This window comes from Carassius auratus, chromosome 11 (genome assembly GCF_003368295.1).
Source record: "Carassius auratus strain Wakin chromosome 11, ASM336829v1, whole genome shotgun sequence".
NCBI lineage: Eukaryota > Metazoa > Chordata > Actinopteri > Cypriniformes > Cyprinidae > Carassius > Carassius auratus.
In genome coordinates this window covers 1,401,013-1,419,168 of record NC_039253.1, presented here as the reverse complement: position 1 = coordinate 1,419,168, position 18,156 = coordinate 1,401,013, and the positions used below count along the sequence as shown (strand labels likewise).

Genomic DNA, 18,156 nt, shown 5'->3' with positions numbered 1-18,156 from the left:
CCTGCTCTACCACGTGTCTAAGTCAAATTAGCAAGAGTTATTAGTATTTTTAGGCTGTACACGTTAAGCGCTTTAGGTGACACGATACAATATTAAAAATAGTATTCATGTGTATTTTATGATTGACATTTCCACCACAGAATCTCCCAAACCCTAAAATAAATACATTAAAAAGCAAAAATTTTAAATAATTAACGTAAAAGTAAAAGAGCCAATATAAACACACACACTGAACACACATAATTATCAAGCTGAGCCTTTAACAGTAGTTAGTTATTATTTTCACTAAATGAAGCAAAATTTAGTATTTTTATTTTATCTTACTGTATCAAACCATGGGCATCTTCTTCTCCAACCTATTCTCACGACTCATGAAGAAGAAATAAATTAAGTTGCTTGTGGGTGAGTAAATGTTTAATATATATATTTATAATTATCCTATCTAATTAATTATTAATTAAATATTACTGTGCATATTAATTAGGCTTAATTTATAGGTTAAATGTAATAGGCCTACAACTATTTCCGTTGTGTAGTATATCTTGCATGTTCATTGTGAAATAAATACAAATATTTCTTCTCCAAGTTGGTCTGGATGCACCAGGGAAAACAACAGTCCTCTGCAAACTACAAACTCTGTGAATTTGTCACAGCTATTCCAACTATTGGTACTGAATCAAAACAGTATATTTTATATTGCCAGGTTACTTCAGAAAACATGTTTAGTTAATTTTTCATTTAAATTCTTGTTCCATGACTAAAGACTTATTTTAATGTGTTTTGTTGTATCTGGACTTTGAAATATATATATAACAGAATATAAAAATGCATGAGAAATAGAGTATGTTTGCACAGTTATAGACATATTGATGTAAGGTGTATATTTAATGCATGCATAAATGATTAACATCAGAATTGCTGAATCAGATTGTAAACATGGTCATAATGTTACGTTTTTTTATAATTTATGAACAAAAATAGATCCAATAAATGATGAAGTTATACAAAAAGGTTTCAATTTCGAAACCTAATCATATTTGCCTAATGAATGACATTTATGGAAAATGCTAACTATTAATTTGTAATTTAGCTATAGTTTTTAGCTGATGCTATCTTCAAAAGAAAAACATGTTAGAAAAAACCATATGCCTGACAACAATTATATTATAAAAGACATTACATGTGAGTGTACTGTAAAATATGGTACAAATGCTTTTAAAAGTAAAACATCCTATAATTTATAAAAAATGTTATTTTAAAATAACGCAAGACAACTATAGTACTATCTAATTGTCGCTATGAGTAATGTGCACTGGATTGTTCTACACTTGTTTCATTAATGTTTAGTATTATTTTATAGTCATATGTGTTATACATTGATTGCTGTTGTTTGCTGTGAAACTGGTTCATGTGTTATTGTTGTTTATGATTGCGAGATTGCCCATTACAATGAACTTTAAGTCATCTCATGGAATATTAACATATTTTTATGACACAATCGCTCCACCAAAACGTTTGAACATTATTACAGTGTTTTAGGGTAAATGTCTGGCAACCACAGCTGCAAGTGTAGGCTATTTGATTGTTTTTTTTTTTACAAAACATTTTCACGGTTTATGTACTCCCTCCAAAACATTTCCCAACCATTTGTTGAGTTATATGTTATTCAAATGAAATCAAACCCTTCAAACTGTAAAAATAAATAAATAATAATAATAAAAAGTTTGTTTAGACACGTGATACAGTAGGTGACGTCATTTCGAACGCGTTGGATTTGCCGCGAGAGAAGCTGAGAGTGGCGGTGTTGAGCTGTCAATCAAACCGAAAGTAAAAAAAAAACCTATATATAAACTCACTGAACACGCATCATAACTAGTCTGAGCCTTTAACTCTAGGCGTTTATCTTCAGCTACAGCGGTTCTGTCTTATTGCAAACATGGGCAACTATTTCTCTCAGATTTTCTCTCGTCTCTTTCCGAAAAAGCAGATTCGGTTGCTAATGGGTAAGTAAATTTTCTCTCTAAACTTTGGATTTAAACGTCTTATAGTTTGGCTACTGTTTATGCCACTTTATTGTTATGATGTGCTTAAATTGATAAATAAGTGTAATGCCCATAAAGCAAAATTAGCATATAAATAATCTGATATAGCCTATATATGAATATTTTCATTGTGGAATAAATTGAAATTCTTCTTCTCCCAGTTGGTCTGGATGCAGCAGGGAAAACAACAGTGCTCTACAAACTCAAACTCGGGGAAGTTGTCACAACTATTCCAACTATTGGTAAGACAGTTTTTAGTTGCTGTTAGATGTTTGTCATATTTAACTGCCTTGTATAAATTTATTGTGTTCCTGGGGCTCAGTGGTAGAGTATTGTGTGCAAAAGGTTGTGGGTTCTATTCCCAGGGCCTGAATGAGCTGTAAGTCGCTTTGGATAAAATTGTCTGCTTAAATGTATTGTCTTATTTTATTGAATATATTTTTTCTTTAGGTTTTAATGTTGAAACAGTTGAATATAAAAACATCTCCTTCACTGTGTGGGATGTTGGCGGTCAGACCAAAATCAGAGGTCTTTGGAAATATTATTATCAGTACACTGAGGTAAGAATTTAATACAAACACAACTGTATCCAGTATGATTTTGCAGTTATATAGTGCCATTAAAAATGCCATTTTAATGGCGTGAACAAAGTGTGTGTTTCTGTGATTCAGGGCCTGATCTTTGTGGTGGACAGCAGTGATCATGACCGGATTGAAACAGCAGCAGAGGAACTAAACGCGATGCTGGCGGAGGACGAGATGAGAGACGCGGTTCTGTTAGTTCTTGCTAACAAACAGGATTTACCCAAAGCCATGCCGGTCCACGAGCTGACAGACAGACTGGGTTTACACGCACTGAGAGGACGACAGGTGAACACACACACTCTGTTTGACACGTGATGCGTGATGTCAGTGTGTTTCAGTGAAATAAACCTCTCTCTCTCTCTCTCTCTCTCTCTCTCTCAGTGGTTTGTTCAGGCCACATGTGCGGTTCAAGGGTCAGGTTTATATGAAGGACTGGATTGGCTCTCAGATCAACTGTCCAGACGACCATAATGCTGGAACTTTATTTTTGGGTTTTTGTGGCCTGATACTTCAAAATTAATACATACTGTAATTGAATGTAAGCCTTCAGCTGTTTATTATCTCAAAATAATTTTTATGTATTAATATTAAATCAAAGCGGTGCATTTTATATTGAGAGTTTACTTATTTTTTTATTTAATTCTTGTTCCATGAACCCTGAAAGAAAAAACACTTTGAAAGACTTATTTTAATATGTTTTTTGTTGTATCTGGACTTAATAAGCTGATATCTACATATATGTGTGTGTGTTTGTGTGTATGTGTGTGTGTGTCCTACATGTTCAAATATCTCCAATAAATGGTGTATTTATTTTCAAACATTAGTATTCTTATGTCTCATTTAAAATATATATATGACAGAATAGAAAAATGCATGAGAAATAGAGTGTTTTGCAGTTATAGACAGATTGATGTAAGATGTATATTTAATGCATGCATAAATAAATAACAACAGAAATGCTGAATCAGATTATAAACATGGTCATATTGTTACATATTTATCATTTTTAAATGATGAATTTATAAAAAAAAAAGAGTAGCTATTTTCTATAATTAATCATATTTGCCTAATGAATTACATTTTTGGAAAATACTAACTATTAATTTGTAATTTAGCTGACATACTACCATTACAAAATTAATAATTTGTCTAACTCTTGCATGCTTTTTATAACATTTTCCTCGCTCCTTTGGCCTCATCCTCCTCCCCCTCCTGCTTCATCTCTAATAGCTGACGACTTTGCCACATTTTTCATTAATACAATTAAAAACATCAGTGCACAATTTTCCACACCACAATCCGTCAAGTTCATATCACCAGCAAACATACACCCATTCACATCCTTCTCTTCACTCTCTGAGGCAGAAGTCTCCAAACTCATCCTTTCTAATCATCGTACTTCTTGTCTGCTTGATCCTATTCCATCTCATCTCCTTCAAGCCATTTCTCCTGCAGTGATACCTGCACTCACTCACATTATTAACATATCCCTCTACACTGGTGTTTTTCCCTCATCATTTAGACAGGCTCGTATAGCTCCACTACTTAAAAAATCCACCCTCAACCCATCTCTTTTAGAGAACTACAGACCAGTTTCCCATTTTCCTTTCATTGCAAAAACACTTAAACAAGCTGTGTTCAACCAAGTTTCTGTCTTTCTCACACAGAACAACCTCCTTGACAGCAACCAATCTGGCTTCAGAAGTGGACATTCAACTGAGACTGCCTTGCTCTCAGTTTTTGAAGCCCTAAGACTGGCAAGAGCAGAGTCCAAATCTTCAATAATTGCTCAATCTGTCCGCTGGTTAAATGGTTAATTACCAGATCCTCCTATCAACCCTACTGGCAAAGGGCATCTCAGGAACCACACTCTAGTGGTTTGAGTCTTACCTATCAGATAGGTCCTTCAAAGTATCTTGGAGAGGTGAGGTGTCCAAGTCGCAACATCTAACTACTGGGGTGCCTCAGGGCTCTGTTCTTGCACCACTTCTCTTCTCTGTCTACATGGGATCATTAGGTTCTATCATTCCGAAACATGGCTTTTTATACCACTGCAATGCTGATGACACTCAACTCTACTTCTCATTCCATCCTAATGATCCAACAGTAGCTACTCGCATCTCAGCTTGTCTAACAGACATTTCTTCCTGGATGATGGATCATCACCTTCAACTCAACCTTGCCAAGACAGAACTGCTTGTGGTTCCAGCAAACCCATCGTTCCATCCCAGTTTCAGCATCAAGTTGGGCACATCAACCATACCTCCTTCAAAAACAGCCAGAAACCTTGGAGTTATGATTGATGATCAGCAGGGGCGGATCTAGAAAAATATTGATGAGCTGGCGAGAAGGGGGCAGGAATTTTTGAGGGGTGGCAACATATGGCAGACCTAATATACTGAATTTAGTCACAGTAATCACAGTTTGACGATAAATATATGTGCACACAAAAGGACACAGGCTATCATTTACAAACTTAATCTCATGCAATCAGTGTCTTGCATTTGAAACAGTTCATATAAGGAATAAGCACCACCACACTCACTAATGCATACAGTATGCATCGACATGTAATTAAGAGCATTATAAAAGGTTCAGTGTTATCAATATGTCAGTTTATTATAAGTTTATTATAAGAAACACAAGATTTTAACAGCCAATGACATTTCCAAAGTGTATACCAATATGCATGTAACTTTAGAGACGGTCCATAAATTTGAGACTCGTCCAACGTCCAACATCAAGCCAACTTTATGTCTGTTTTTTTGTTGTTTTTTGTTTTTTACTTTTAGTTTTCTTTTCTCTTTGCTGGATTGGATTCATCCATCAATTATGAACATTCAGCCACAAACATGAGTTGCGAGCGGTCGCAAGCGCGGATGGGAGAATGGAGGAAGTTTTTTTTTTTTTTTTTTTTGGAGCAACTGGGATGGTGCCCCCTCTGCGAGTTGGTGCCCTAGGCAGATTGAGTCAGTTCGGGAGTTCGGAGCGGGATCGCGAATCATTTCAGTCAGTTCGGGAGTTCGTAGCGGGATCGCGAATCATTTGAGTCAGTTTGGGAGTTCGGAGCGGGTGCGCGAATCTTTTGAGTCAGTTTGGGGATCGCAAATCATTTGAATCAGCTCGGGAGTTCGGAGCGGCTTCGCAGATCATTTGAATCAATTCGGGTGTTCGGAGCGGGTTCGCGAATCATTTGAGTCAGTTCAGGAGTTCGGAGCGGGATCGCGAATCATTTGAATCAGTTCGGGAGTTCGTAGCGGGTTAGCGAATCATTTGAGTCAGTTCGGGAGTTCAAAGCGGGTTCGCGAATCATTTGAGTCAGTTTGGGTATCGCAAATCATTTGAATCATTTCGGGAGTTCGGAGCGGGATCACGAATCATTTGAGTCAGTTCGAGAGTTCAAAGCGGGTTCGCGAATCATTTGAGTCAGTTTGAGGATCACAAATCATTTGATTCAGTTCGGGAGTTCGTAGCGGCATCGCGAATCATGAAAGATTTGCCCTAGTAAATTTTCAAATTGGCCATAACCTTTAATTCGTTGCTGCCAACTAGGGTGGTAGCAGGGGTGGCAAGGCCTTGGTAGATCCGCCCCTGATGATCAGCTAACTTTCTCAGACCACATTGCTAAAACTGTAAGATCCTGCAGATTTGCTTAAAGGCCCGTTCACACCAAGCACGATAACTATAAAGATAACGATAAAGATATAGTTCTAAAAATCATTCTCAACGTGCGCTCAGAATTAACAGACGATATCATTCGCTGGTGTGGATGCTTATATCATTATCTTTATAGTTATCTTTATAGTTATCGTTCTTGGTGTGAACGGGGCTTTATTCAACATTAAGAAGATCAGGCCCTTTCTTTCGGAACATGCTGCACAACTCCTTGTTCAAGCTCTTGTTCTGTCCAGGCTGGACTATTGCAATGCTCTCTTGGCAGGTCTTCCAGCCAGTTATATCAAACCTTTACAATTAATCCAGAACGTGGCAGCAAGATAAATTTTTAATGAGCCGAAAAGAATACACGTGACACCTCTGTTTATCAATTTGCACTGGCTTCCAATAGCTGCTCGCATAAAATTCAAGGCATTGATGTTTGACTACAAAACCTCCACTGGCTCTGCACCCATTTACCTCAATTCATTACTTCAGACTTAAGGGAATGTCGCTTGATTGTGCCATCCCAAAGAAGCACAAAGTCACTTTTACAGACTTTTAAATTAAATGTTCCCTCCTGGTGGAATGAACTCCCCAACTCAATCCGAGCAGCTGAGTCCTTAGCCATCTTCAAGAATCGGCTTAAAACCCATCTCTTCCATCTTTATTTGACCCTCTAACTTTAGCACGCACTATTCTAATTCTATTCTTTAATAAAAAAAAATCTAACTACCTTTCTAATCTTTTTTTAGTCTATCTATTTTCTTTTCATTTATTATAAAGACCTCTAACAGCTTGCTCTATTCTTTTTCTGTTCTGTGTTTTCTTTTTATTTATTATATTATTTAAAAGCCCTTGCAACGTGTTCTGCGTTTAAGCTAACTGAGACTTGCTATGCTTCCAAATTCAAACTTTAAAAAGACAAGTTTGTTTAGACAAGTGATACAGTAGGTGACGTCATTTCGAACGCGTTGGATTTGCCGCGAGAGAAGCTGAGAGTGGCGGTGTTGAGCTGTCAATCAAACCGAAAGTAAACAAACAAAACCTATCCACCTTTTCTTGTCGTAGAATTGGGCGCAACCATTTGTAAATTCAATGGGTCTGGCTTCCGGTCTCAACTGCGTCCACTCCGTCCAACTATTTCTAGCTGAACAAACCAGTTCGTTTTGCTGCTTGATATTGAAAGTAATTGTGTCATCATATTATTTTAATGTATTATATTAATTATGAACACAATGGTTTGTAGAGCAAAACAGTTTGACCGTTTAGATATTCGTCGTTATTCTCCTCGTTATTTACCTGTAGAGGCTATTGAATCGGAAGTCTCATAGGCTTACTTCCGCGTTGAAGAAAAAGGTGTATAAAACACACTGAACACACATCATAACTAGTCTGAGCCTTTAACTCTAGGCGTTTATCTTCAGCTACAGCGGTTCTGTCTTATTGCAAACATGGGCAGCTATTACTCTCTCATTTTCTCTCGTCTCTTTCCGAAAAAGCAGATTACGTTGCTTATGAGTAAGTCATTTTTCCCCTCTAAATTTTGGAATTAAACGTCTTATAGTTTGGTTACTGTCTATGCCACTTTATTGTTATTATGTGCTTAAATTGTTAAATATTTTTTATGACCATACATCAAAATTAGCATATGAATAATCTGATATAGCATAAATAGAAATTATTATTCTCCCAGTTGGTCTGGATGCAGCAGGGAAAACAACAGTGTTCTACAAACTCAAACTCGGTGAAGTTGTCACAACTATTCCAACTACTGGTAAGACATTGGTGTTAGATGTTTGTCATGTTTAACTGCCTCATATGGATTTTTTGTCTGCTTTATTGAATATTATAGTTTTTCTCTTAAGGTTTTAATGTTGATAAAGTTGATTATAAAAACATCTCCTTCACTGTGTGGGATGTTGGCGGTCAGACCAAAATCAGAGATCTTTGGAAATGTTATTATCAGGACACTGAGGTACAATACAAACACACCTGTATGCATTATGATTTTGCAGTTATATTGTATTTGAAAATGCCATTTTAATGGCGTGAACAAAGTGTGTGTTTCTGTGATTCAGGGCCTGATCTTTGTGGTGGACAGCAGTGATCATGACCGGATTGAAACAGCAGCAGAGGAACTAAACGCGATGCTGGCGGAGGATGAGATGAGAGACGCGGTTCTGTTAGTTCTTGCTAACAAGCAGGATTTACCCAAAGCCATGCCGGTCCACGAGCTGACAGACAGACTGGGTTTACACGCACTGAGAGGACGACAGGTGAACACACACACTCTGTTTGACACGTGATGCGTGATGTCAGTGTGTTTCAGTGAAATAAACCTCTCTCTCTCTCTCTCTCTCTCTCTCTCTCTCAGTGGTTTGTTCAGGCTACATGTGCGGTTCAAGGGTCAGGTTTATATGAAGGACTGGATTGGCTCTCAGATCAACTGTCCAGACGACCATAATGCTGGAACTTTATTTTTGGGTTTTTGTGGCCTGATACTTCAAAACTAATACATACTGTAAATGAATGTAACTGCCTTCAGCTGTTTATTATCTCAAAAGCATTTTTATGTATTAATATTAAATCAAAACGGTGCTTTTTATATTGTGAGGTTACATCTGAAAACATGTTTAGCTATTTTTTTATTTTAATTATTGTTCCATGAACTCTGAAAGAAAAAACACTTTGAAAGACTTATTTTAATATGTGTTTTGTTGTATCTGGATTTGAAAGAATAAGCTGATGTTTGTCTGGAAAATATATACATATACAGTATGTGTGATATGTGTGTGTGTGTGTGTGTGTGTGTGTGTGTGTGTCCTTCAAATATCTCCAGTAAATGGTGTATTTATTTTCAAACAATAGTATTCTTATGTCTCATTTAAATATATATAACAGAATAGAAAAATGCATGAGAAATATAGTGTTTTGCAGTTATAGACAGATTGATGTAAGATGAATATTTAATGCATGCATAAATAACAACAGAAATTCTGAATCAGATTGCAAACATGGTCATAATGTTACATTACGATTTGGGGAAGTCGTGGCCTAATGGTTAGAGGGTTGGACTCCCAATCGAAGGGTTGTGAGTTCTAGTCTCGGGCCGGACGGAATTGTGGGTGGGGGGAGTGCATGTACAGTTCTCTCTCCACCTTCAATACCATGACTTAGGTGTCCTTGAGCAAGGCATCGAACCCCCAACTGCTCCCCGGGCGCCGCAGCATAAATGGCTGCCCACTGCTCCGGGTGTGTGCTCACAGTGTGTGTGTGTGTGTTCACTGCTCTGTGTGTGTGCATTTCGGATGGGTTAAATGCAGAACACAAATTCTGAGTATGGGTCACCATACTTGGCTGAATGTCACTTCACTTTTCACTTTTTGTATAATTTATGAATAAAAATAGATCAAATAAATGACGAATTTATACAAAAAATTTATTAGCTTAAGTTTATGTTTCAATTTCAATAACTAATCATATTTGCAGAATGAATTACATTTTTGGAAAATACTAACTTTTAATTTGTAATTCAGCTAAAGTTTTTAGCTGATGCTATCTTCAAAAGAAAAACATATTAGTAAAACATGTAAATAACCACATGCCTGTGACAACAATTATATTATAAAAGACATTACATGTAAGTGTACTGTAAATTATGATACAATTGCTTTTTAAAAGTAAAACATCCTATAATTTATAAAAAATGTTATGGTAAAATAACGCGAGACAACTATAATATCTAATTGTCGCTATGAGTAATGTGCACTGGATTGTTCTACGCTTGTTTGATTAATGTTTAGGATTATTTTATAGTCATATGTGTTACATTGATTGCTGTTGTTTGCTGTGAAACTGGTTCATGTGTTATTGTTGTTTATGAATGCGAGAAGAGCCCATTATAATGAACTTTAAGTCATCTCATGGTCGTCCTCTTCATCTGATGTGTTATTTTAGGCACATATTACAGTAAAAATTATAATTCCTCAAATAGGTTGGAATATTAACATATTTTTATGACACAATCGCTCCACCAAAACGTTTCCCAAAGTTCAGTTCAATGTTATTCAAATGAAATCAAAGACTTCCAAATTCAAACTGTTTGTTTAGACACGTGATAAAATAAGTGACGTCATTTCGAACGCGTTGGATTTGCCGCGAGGGAAGCTGAGAGTGGCGGTGTTGAGCTGTCAATCAAACCGAAAGTAAACAAACAAAACATCCTTTCCACCTTTTCTTGTCGTAGAAATGGGCGCGACCATTTGTACATTTTATATTTTTAGCTGAACAAACCAGTTCGTTTTTCTGCTTGATATTGAAAGTTTGTTTGTCTTATCATATTATTTTAATGTATTATCTTAATTATGAACACAATGGTTTGTAGAGCAAACAGTTTGACCGTTTAGTCGTTATTCTCCTCGTTATTTACCTGTAGAGGCTATTGAATCGGAAGTCTCATCCATAGGCTTACTTCCGCGTTGAAGAGAAAGGTGTATATAAACATTGAACACACATCATAACTAGTCTGAGCCTTTAACTCTAGGCGTTTATCTTCAGCAACAGCGGTTCTGTCTTATTGCAAACATGGGCAACTATTTCACTATGATTTTCTCTCGTCCCTTTCCGAAAAAGCAGATTAAGTTGCTTATGGGTAGGTCATTTTTTCCCCTCTGAACTCTGAATCGAACGTCTTATAGTTTGGCTACTGTTTATGTTACGATGTGCTTAAATAATTGTAATGACCATAAAGCAAAGACTATGAGCATATGAATAAACTGATATAGCCTACATATGAATATTTTCATTGTGGAATAAATGGAAATTCTTCTCAAAGTTGGTCTGGATGCAGCAGGGAAAACAACAGTGCTCTTCAAACTCAAACTCGGTGAAGTTGTCACAACTATTCCAACTATTGGTAAGACAGTTTTAGTTATTTTGTCATGTTTAAATGCCTCAAATGGATTTATTGCTGGCTTTATTGAATATGATATTTTTTCTCTTTAGGTTTTAATGTTGAAACAGTTGAATATAAAAACATCTCCTTTGCTGTGTGGGATGTTGGCGGTCAGAGCAAAATCAGAGGACTTTGGAAATATTATTATCAGTACACTGAGGTACAATACAAACACGACTGTATGCATTATGATTTTGCGGTAATATAATGTTTGAAAATGCCATTTTAATGGCGTGAACAAAGTGTGTGTTTGTTTGATTCAGGGCTTGATCTTTGTGGTGGACAGCAGTGATCATGACCGGATTGAAACAGCAGCAGAGGAACTAAACGCGATGCTGGCGGAGGACGAGATGAGAGACGCGGTTCTGTTAGTTCTTGCTAACAAGCAGGATTTACCCAAAGCCATGCCGGTCCACGAGCTGACAGACAGACTGGGTTTACACGCACTGAGAGGACGACAGGTGAACACACACACTCTGTTTGGCACGTGATGTGTGATGTCAGTGTGTTTCAGTGAAATAAACCTCTCTCTCTCTCTTTCTCTCTCTCTCAGTGGTTTGTTCAGGCTACATGTGCGGTTCAAGGGTCAGGTTTATATGAAGGACTGGATTGGCTCTCAGATCAACTTTCCAGACGATAAAACACTGCTGAAGAAAGGACTACTTGAAGAAAGGACACTACATCAACGGAATGTAGCCTATAGTCTATTTTTGTCTCAAATGTACGTTTGCCTTCATTATGTGGCTTTTTTAAATTCACCAGATTGTCTGTGAATTTATAAATTATGCATTACTACTGTACTGTCTACTATTATTTTATTTATCTATTACTGTATTTAATGTCCTGTTAATTTAATGCTACAAAAGAAATGCTGTTATATGTCACGTTTGACTTATTTTAACACAGGTTTTTTTGTATTTGGACTTTGGAAGAACAAACTGATGTCTGCCTGAAATATATGTAACCGTGGTCTAGTAATGTTATTGTTTCATTTTCAATAACTATAATCATATTTGAAAACTGGATGACATTTTTGAGAAATGCATTAAATATAATTGTTTTTATTTAGTTGTTTATCTGAAGTGACTTTATAGTAACAACCAAGGCTACCTAATGCCTTCTTATGTTATATAAATAAATTAATTTTAATAAAAAAAAAACATTGAAAAAGAACTTAAACAGAATTAATAATATTATTATTTTTAAATGTATTACTGGTTAAATAAGTTAAATAATGTAAAAAAAAAAGAAGAAAAGTACAAAAAAAAAGAAAAAAGTCACCATATGCAATATTTCTTTACATACACGTTATGCGTTCATGTATGTTTACGTTTCAGTCTGTATGAACATTTTTCAACTTAAAAGCTCACACTTATTACTTACATAATGAAGAAAGGTGATGTGTTTGAAGTTGTCGGCTCTTCATCATGTTTCGTGATGTGGCACCGGTGGTGACGTCATTTCGACCGCGTTGGAGCTAAAGTGTGACGTGGTCCAGAAAAAGTAGCACTCAAGCTGTTGGTCAAAACTCACTTTCAGCTGGACAGAAAGAAGAAAGAGGGAAAGAAATCCAAAGAAAGAGTGATTCTGACTCTGCTGCCGTGAGCTGGAGTTTGATATTTAACAGAGGTTGATCTGAAGCGCCGAGAGCTGCTGTGCTAAAGCGCTAGCTCTTAGTCGAACACTTCTCGAATAAGTTTGACTTTTACACTTTTTCTTGTTTTTTGAGACGCTTTTAATATGGGTTTGACGATTTCAAGCGTCTTTTCTCGCTTGTTTGGGAAAAAGCAGATGAGAATTCTCATGGGTGAGTTTGAAGTTGCTTCTTGTTGTGAATTAGCATTGATAAACGGCTATTTTGTTGTCACTTTACATTAAATTATGTTTTCTATACAGGTCATGTATGAATGCTCTTATGATCTATAGATGTAAACATGAATTCAGATTGTTCAGAAGTCAATAAAGCAGTCACTTGTTGTAGAGAGTTGTAGTCTTTGTTTCCCAAGAAATAGGAAGGTATTTATGCAAAGTAAAGTTTTCCAGTGTGTTTGACTTGATTTGATTCCTGTTCTTCTTCAGTTGGTCTGGATGCAGCAGGGAAAACCACAATCCTCTACAAACTCAAACTGGGAGAAATAGTCACAACTATTCCAACCATAGGTAAGGGATACGAGATATTGAAAGGGCTCCACCAACGCTGGTGTCCCTCAGGGATGTGTTCTCTCCCCATTGCTCTTTTTGTCTCTCAATTTTGTCTTATTCTTGCAAGAATTGTGAGATGTATTTTTTTGTTTATTTTTTATTCTGTGGCACAATCATACCAAATGCATAGTTTTTCCTCAGAATTGCTTAAAAAAAAAATCACAATTATATTTTTTTTATTGATGGAGACAAAAACAGAATTGTGAGATATTAACTTAAACTTGTGAGGGAAAAAAGCCAGAATTTTGGAAACATACAATGTTACATATCACAAAAAAAAATATAAAAACTCCATAGATTTTAGGTTAAAGTAAGTATATTTTTAATGGACGGATATTTTCACAAACACATTTTTGAGTTTAAAATAAAACATTTACCTTAAAAAAATGTAGCATTAAGAAAATTAAGCATTTATTTAGTTATTTTCATGACTTGTATGTGCACTTGACAGGTTTTGTGAATTTATTGCATGAATTTTATCTTGAAATGTGCACAACTGCAAGATCTGCAGCTCTTAAATGATATCGCACCCAACCCTGTGTGCTTCCGTTAGGCTTTAACGTCGAGACGGTGGAATACAAGAACATTTGCTTCACTGTGTGGGATGTGGGTGGCCAGGATAAGATCAGGCCTCTTTGGAGACACTACTTCCAGAATACCCAGGTAAAGTGATGCATCACATTGCAACAGGACTAAGATAGTCAAACAACAATGGAGTCGCAGCATTCCTGCAGGATGAAATGCTCATTGTGCCACGGCCGAACTGATTGAGTTTGATCATCCAGCCTTGTGAGCTGCTAGAAAAACAACTACGGGTGTGTGGTTCTAGTTTGGCTGGATGTGCTTCATATGAGGATGTTGGTGTTACTATTAGGATTAAGTTGAACTGGAACGGCCTTTACTAGAGTTTGATTTAGAGAACAGAACAGTTTCTCTTCTGTCCGTGCAGTTCTCTTTTGCTTTGCTGACATTTTTTATATCAATAACCTCGTAAGAGAATATCTTACTTCTGCTTGCTCTTTATTTCCTGAATCGATTTCAAAAGAAATGTTTACAGTGATCTTGAGGTCGTAGAAACTCAGATATTGATATAAAATAAGAAATTTGAGGCAGTCTTTGGCCTCAAAACCAAACTGTGTCAGGATAGTAAAACCTCATTTGTATTCATTTAAATGTCTAAAACATTATTATTCTGTGCAACAGATATTATAGTTTGCATGCTGTAAAATTAAATGGGTCATTATTAAGTGAAGAATCAAATGTTTTAAGTGTTATAATAAGTGTGGTAATGAAGAAGGATAGATGCAGTTATTCCTAGTAAATGAGAGAATTTACAAATTTTTTGGTGAACTATCTTTAAAAAAAAAAAAAAAAAAAAAGTAAATTGTGGTATAAAATGGAGCATACTCAGAAAAAAAATCTTCCTCTTGTTTTCTAATAAAGATTTTGAAAACTTTCTTAAATCAAGATACTTTTACTTTTATGCAAAATGAAGATATGAAGTCTTGTTTTCTTGGAAATGAAACAAAATTTAGCTTATACTTGCATTTAGTCATTTAGCAGGGGCTTTTATCTAAAGCAATCAAAACCAACTAAAGAGCAATGATATACAAATGTCTCAGCTAGCTTAATGCTGTACAAATAGCAAGGGCTTTTAAATAATATAACAAATACAATTAAAATAGATAGAATACAAAAAGAATAAAGCAAGCTTGTTAGTTTTTTTTGTTTTGTTAATTGTATAATAAATGAAAAGAAAACAATACAAAAAAAGAACAAATATCAGAATTAAAAACTAGTTTTTCCTCTTTTTTTTTTTTTAGGCTCCATCAGCAGATATTTGTTCAGAGGTTGACCGATATATCGGGCCGATATTTGTCTTTTTTTTTTTTTTTTTTTTTTTTTATATATCGGCCAATATCCGTGTTTAGTTGAGCCGATTTAAAGTCAGGCTTCGCTCACATATATTATATATTTAATACTTGGTCAGTGTATTGATTTGTTTGATTAACTTTAGATAAAAATATTTTATTTTAATAATGTGTAGTGCACAAAATTAAGATTCAAGAGTTAGTTCAAGTCAGTGTTCAATAAATTATTTTAAGTATAGAAATGTTGTGCATCCACTTATTATTAGTGTGACATTTTAGCATGCAAATAAAGGGGAAAACTTCAAGATATCGGCCCTAAAAATCGGCTGCATATATCGGCTGACCCTGACCTCTAAACATCGGCATTGGTTAAAAAAAACATTTCGGTCGATCTCTAATTTGTTCTTGTTTTAATCATAAATCTTGATTAGGTAAAAAGAAATAAGACTTGTATAATTTTGCTTTTCAGTGTATTCTGATTTCAGAATCTCTAGACGTTTGCACACTAAAAATCAAGACAAAAATACTGAAGAAGTATTAGAAGGTACTGTAATATTTTAGTTCACTCTGAATGTGACAAGTTGTGTTGTTTCTTCAGGGTCTGATCTTTGTCGTGGACAGTAACGATCGTGAACGAGCACAGGAAGCAGCAGAAGAGCTTCAGAAGATGGTGAGGAAACGCTCTTCTGAGATTAAAAACAGCTCAGGTTTTATCTGTGTGCCTGCACTGAGAGCAACAACACGAGTGAATACTAACAAAACGCTTCTTTTATTGTGCACAGTGGTCTATCTGAAGTAGTTCTGTTTCAAAACGCCCTAAATGTCTGCTCATATTCTATCTGCAACAGCTGCAGGAGGATGAACTAAGAGACGCCGTTCTACTTGTTTTTGCAAATAAACAAGATCTACCAAACGCCATGGCCATCAGTGAGCTGACGGACAAACTCGGCCTGCAAACACTCAGGAGCAGAACTGTGAGTGATGCAATTATGTATGCTTAAAGTGCAATATTATAATAGTTACGCATAGTAATATTGTTTTTTGGTTATTAAGATGTATACATAATCTAGATGTGTACATAGACCTGTCATTTAATCAGATCTTGGTCAGTATATGCACCACTGGTCAAACATTTGGAATAAATACAGTTTTTAAAAATGTTTTGGAACATTGTGCTCACGAAGGCTGCATTTATTTAATCAAAAATATAGTAAAAACTGCAATATTGTGAAATGTTATTACAATTTGAAAATAGCAGTTTATGTGAATATATGTTAAGATATTATTTCTGTGATACGCAGCTGAATTTTCTTTAATGCAGTCTTCACTGTCACGTGATCTTTCAGAAATCAGTTTAATATGTTGATTTACTGCTCAATTATTAGTTATTATTGGTGTTCTATTAATAATAATTGGTGTTTTTAATATTTTTATTGTTGAGAACCGTTTTGCTGATTATTAGGTTTTGGGAGACTGATACATTTATGATGAATAGAAAGTTCAAAGGAACAGCATTTATTTGAAACAAATCTTTTGTAAACACTATCAATGTTTTACTTCCACTTCTGAACAATTTAAAGTGTTTTTGTGAATTAATTAATTTCTTGCGAATAGTTAGCAGCATTTCAAAATTTCCACATAAATTGATCACTAATGTTTTCTGAGCAGCAAATCATCATAGAATGATTTCAGAAGATCATGTGACACTGAAGACTGGAGGAATGATGCTTGAAAATACAGCTTTGAACACAGGAATAAATTATATATATTCAAATAGTAAAGTTATTTTAAGTTTTAATAATATTAAACAAATATATATATTTTTTCTTTCAATGAAATTAATGCAGTCTTGCTGAGCAGAAGAGACTTCTACATGTTAAAAATAAGTGATATTTTCATTCACTTAAATGCCACACTGTATCCATTCTATTGGTAAAAATATGTCTATCTTGTGCTTCTCATCAGTGGTATGTCCAGGGCACCTGTGCGACTCATAGGGACGGGTTTATACGAGGGATTAGACTGGCTTTCCGAGCAGCTCTCCAAACGCTAAACTGCACTTCCTGTCCAAGCAGGATGTGTGCTGTTCCAAAGAACATGTTTAGTAGAGTGATGCAAGCACAGAAGCTGTCCATGTATCATTTTCAGTTGATCGCTACCAAAAATCAACATCAGCAGCAGTGCATTTTAACATTTTTGTTCCCTTTTTTAGTTCATTGCACCTTTGACCTGGACTGACATTTCTCCCAGATTCATTCCACTTGATGTGTGTAGCCTTATAGCTTCTGTAGATCTGACCACAGTATGAAAGATATTAGAATTGTTAAGAAGCTCTTGCAGGACATCTAGGTTCTTGTTACAGTAAGCATAAACATTCTGTTAATATTGATAACTTTGTGTATTTATAAAAATGCTCTATTTTTGCCCCTCAACTTGATTTATTCCATTATTTTCATTATAAACCGCTCATTCCCATGCGTTTGCATGCCGTACATCCAAGTAAATGTTCTCAGAGAAGCATGCATTTAATGAATAAAAGATTATCTTATAGTTGCACACTTCGAGACTGGGAATGCATTGATGTAAGCAATAGTTTTAATGCTTCTAACATGCTTGAGTTTATATTGATAACTATTCAGATGTTTGTGTTGTAAATAAACAGCTTTTTCATGTACGTTAATCACAGTTGCCTTTAAACGTGCCGTGCTTTGAATGCACTTGCTCCTGATTTAGCATCTGAATTTAGGCAACCCTGTGCAAATGTCCAAGACATAATCAATCTTTTTATTCCCAGCTTTTGAAAATATTAAAACTGACCGGTGCTGGAATCATCTAGCTGTTCCCTT

The 18,156-nt window shown here is 35.5% G+C and overlaps 3 protein-coding genes and 1 pseudogene across 4 annotated transcripts; all 4 read left to right on the top strand.

Annotated features, from left to right (window-relative positions):
- Positions 1–586: 586 nt before the first annotated feature.
- LOC113110706 (ADP-ribosylation factor 4-like) lies at positions 587–3,464 on the top strand. 2 transcript variants are annotated; one of them, XM_026274848.1, is made up of 5 exons: positions 1,866–2,003; positions 2,204–2,284; positions 2,493–2,602; positions 2,714–2,911; positions 3,008–3,464. In XM_026274848.1, the coding sequence occupies exons 1-5, from the start codon at positions 1,937–1,939 to the stop codon at positions 3,095–3,097; spliced, it is 546 nt and encodes a 181-aa protein (XP_026130633.1). In that variant the 5' UTR covers positions 1,866–1,936; the 3' UTR covers positions 3,098–3,464. The 2 variants fall into 2 exon arrangements, with proteins under 2 accessions (XP_026130634.1, XP_026130633.1); XM_026274849.1 differs by lacking the exons at positions 1,866–2,003; positions 2,204–2,284 and adding an exon at positions 587–668.
- Positions 3,465–7,369: 3,905 nt separating this feature from the next.
- Positions 7,370–9,140, top strand: LOC113110705 (ADP-ribosylation factor 5-like). The gene is made up of 5 exons (XM_026274846.1): positions 7,370–7,801; positions 7,977–8,057; positions 8,149–8,258; positions 8,362–8,559; positions 8,658–9,140. The coding sequence occupies exons 1-5, from the start codon at positions 7,735–7,737 to the stop codon at positions 8,745–8,747; spliced, it is 546 nt and encodes a 181-aa protein (XP_026130631.1). The 5' UTR covers positions 7,370–7,734; the 3' UTR covers positions 8,748–9,140.
- A 1,581-nt stretch (positions 9,141–10,721) lies between these two features.
- LOC113111318 (ADP-ribosylation factor 5-like) lies at positions 10,722–11,908 on the top strand. The gene is made up of 5 exons (XM_026275944.1): positions 10,722–10,934; positions 11,118–11,198; positions 11,288–11,397; positions 11,501–11,698; positions 11,791–11,908. The coding sequence occupies exons 1-5, from the start codon at positions 10,868–10,870 to the stop codon at positions 11,875–11,877; spliced, it is 543 nt and encodes a 180-aa protein (XP_026131729.1). The 5' UTR covers positions 10,722–10,867; the 3' UTR covers positions 11,878–11,908.
- A 765-nt stretch (positions 11,909–12,673) lies between these two features.
- Positions 12,674–17,402, top strand: LOC113110704 (ADP-ribosylation factor 4-like; annotated as a pseudogene).
- The last annotated feature ends 754 nt before the right edge of the window (positions 17,403–18,156 follow it).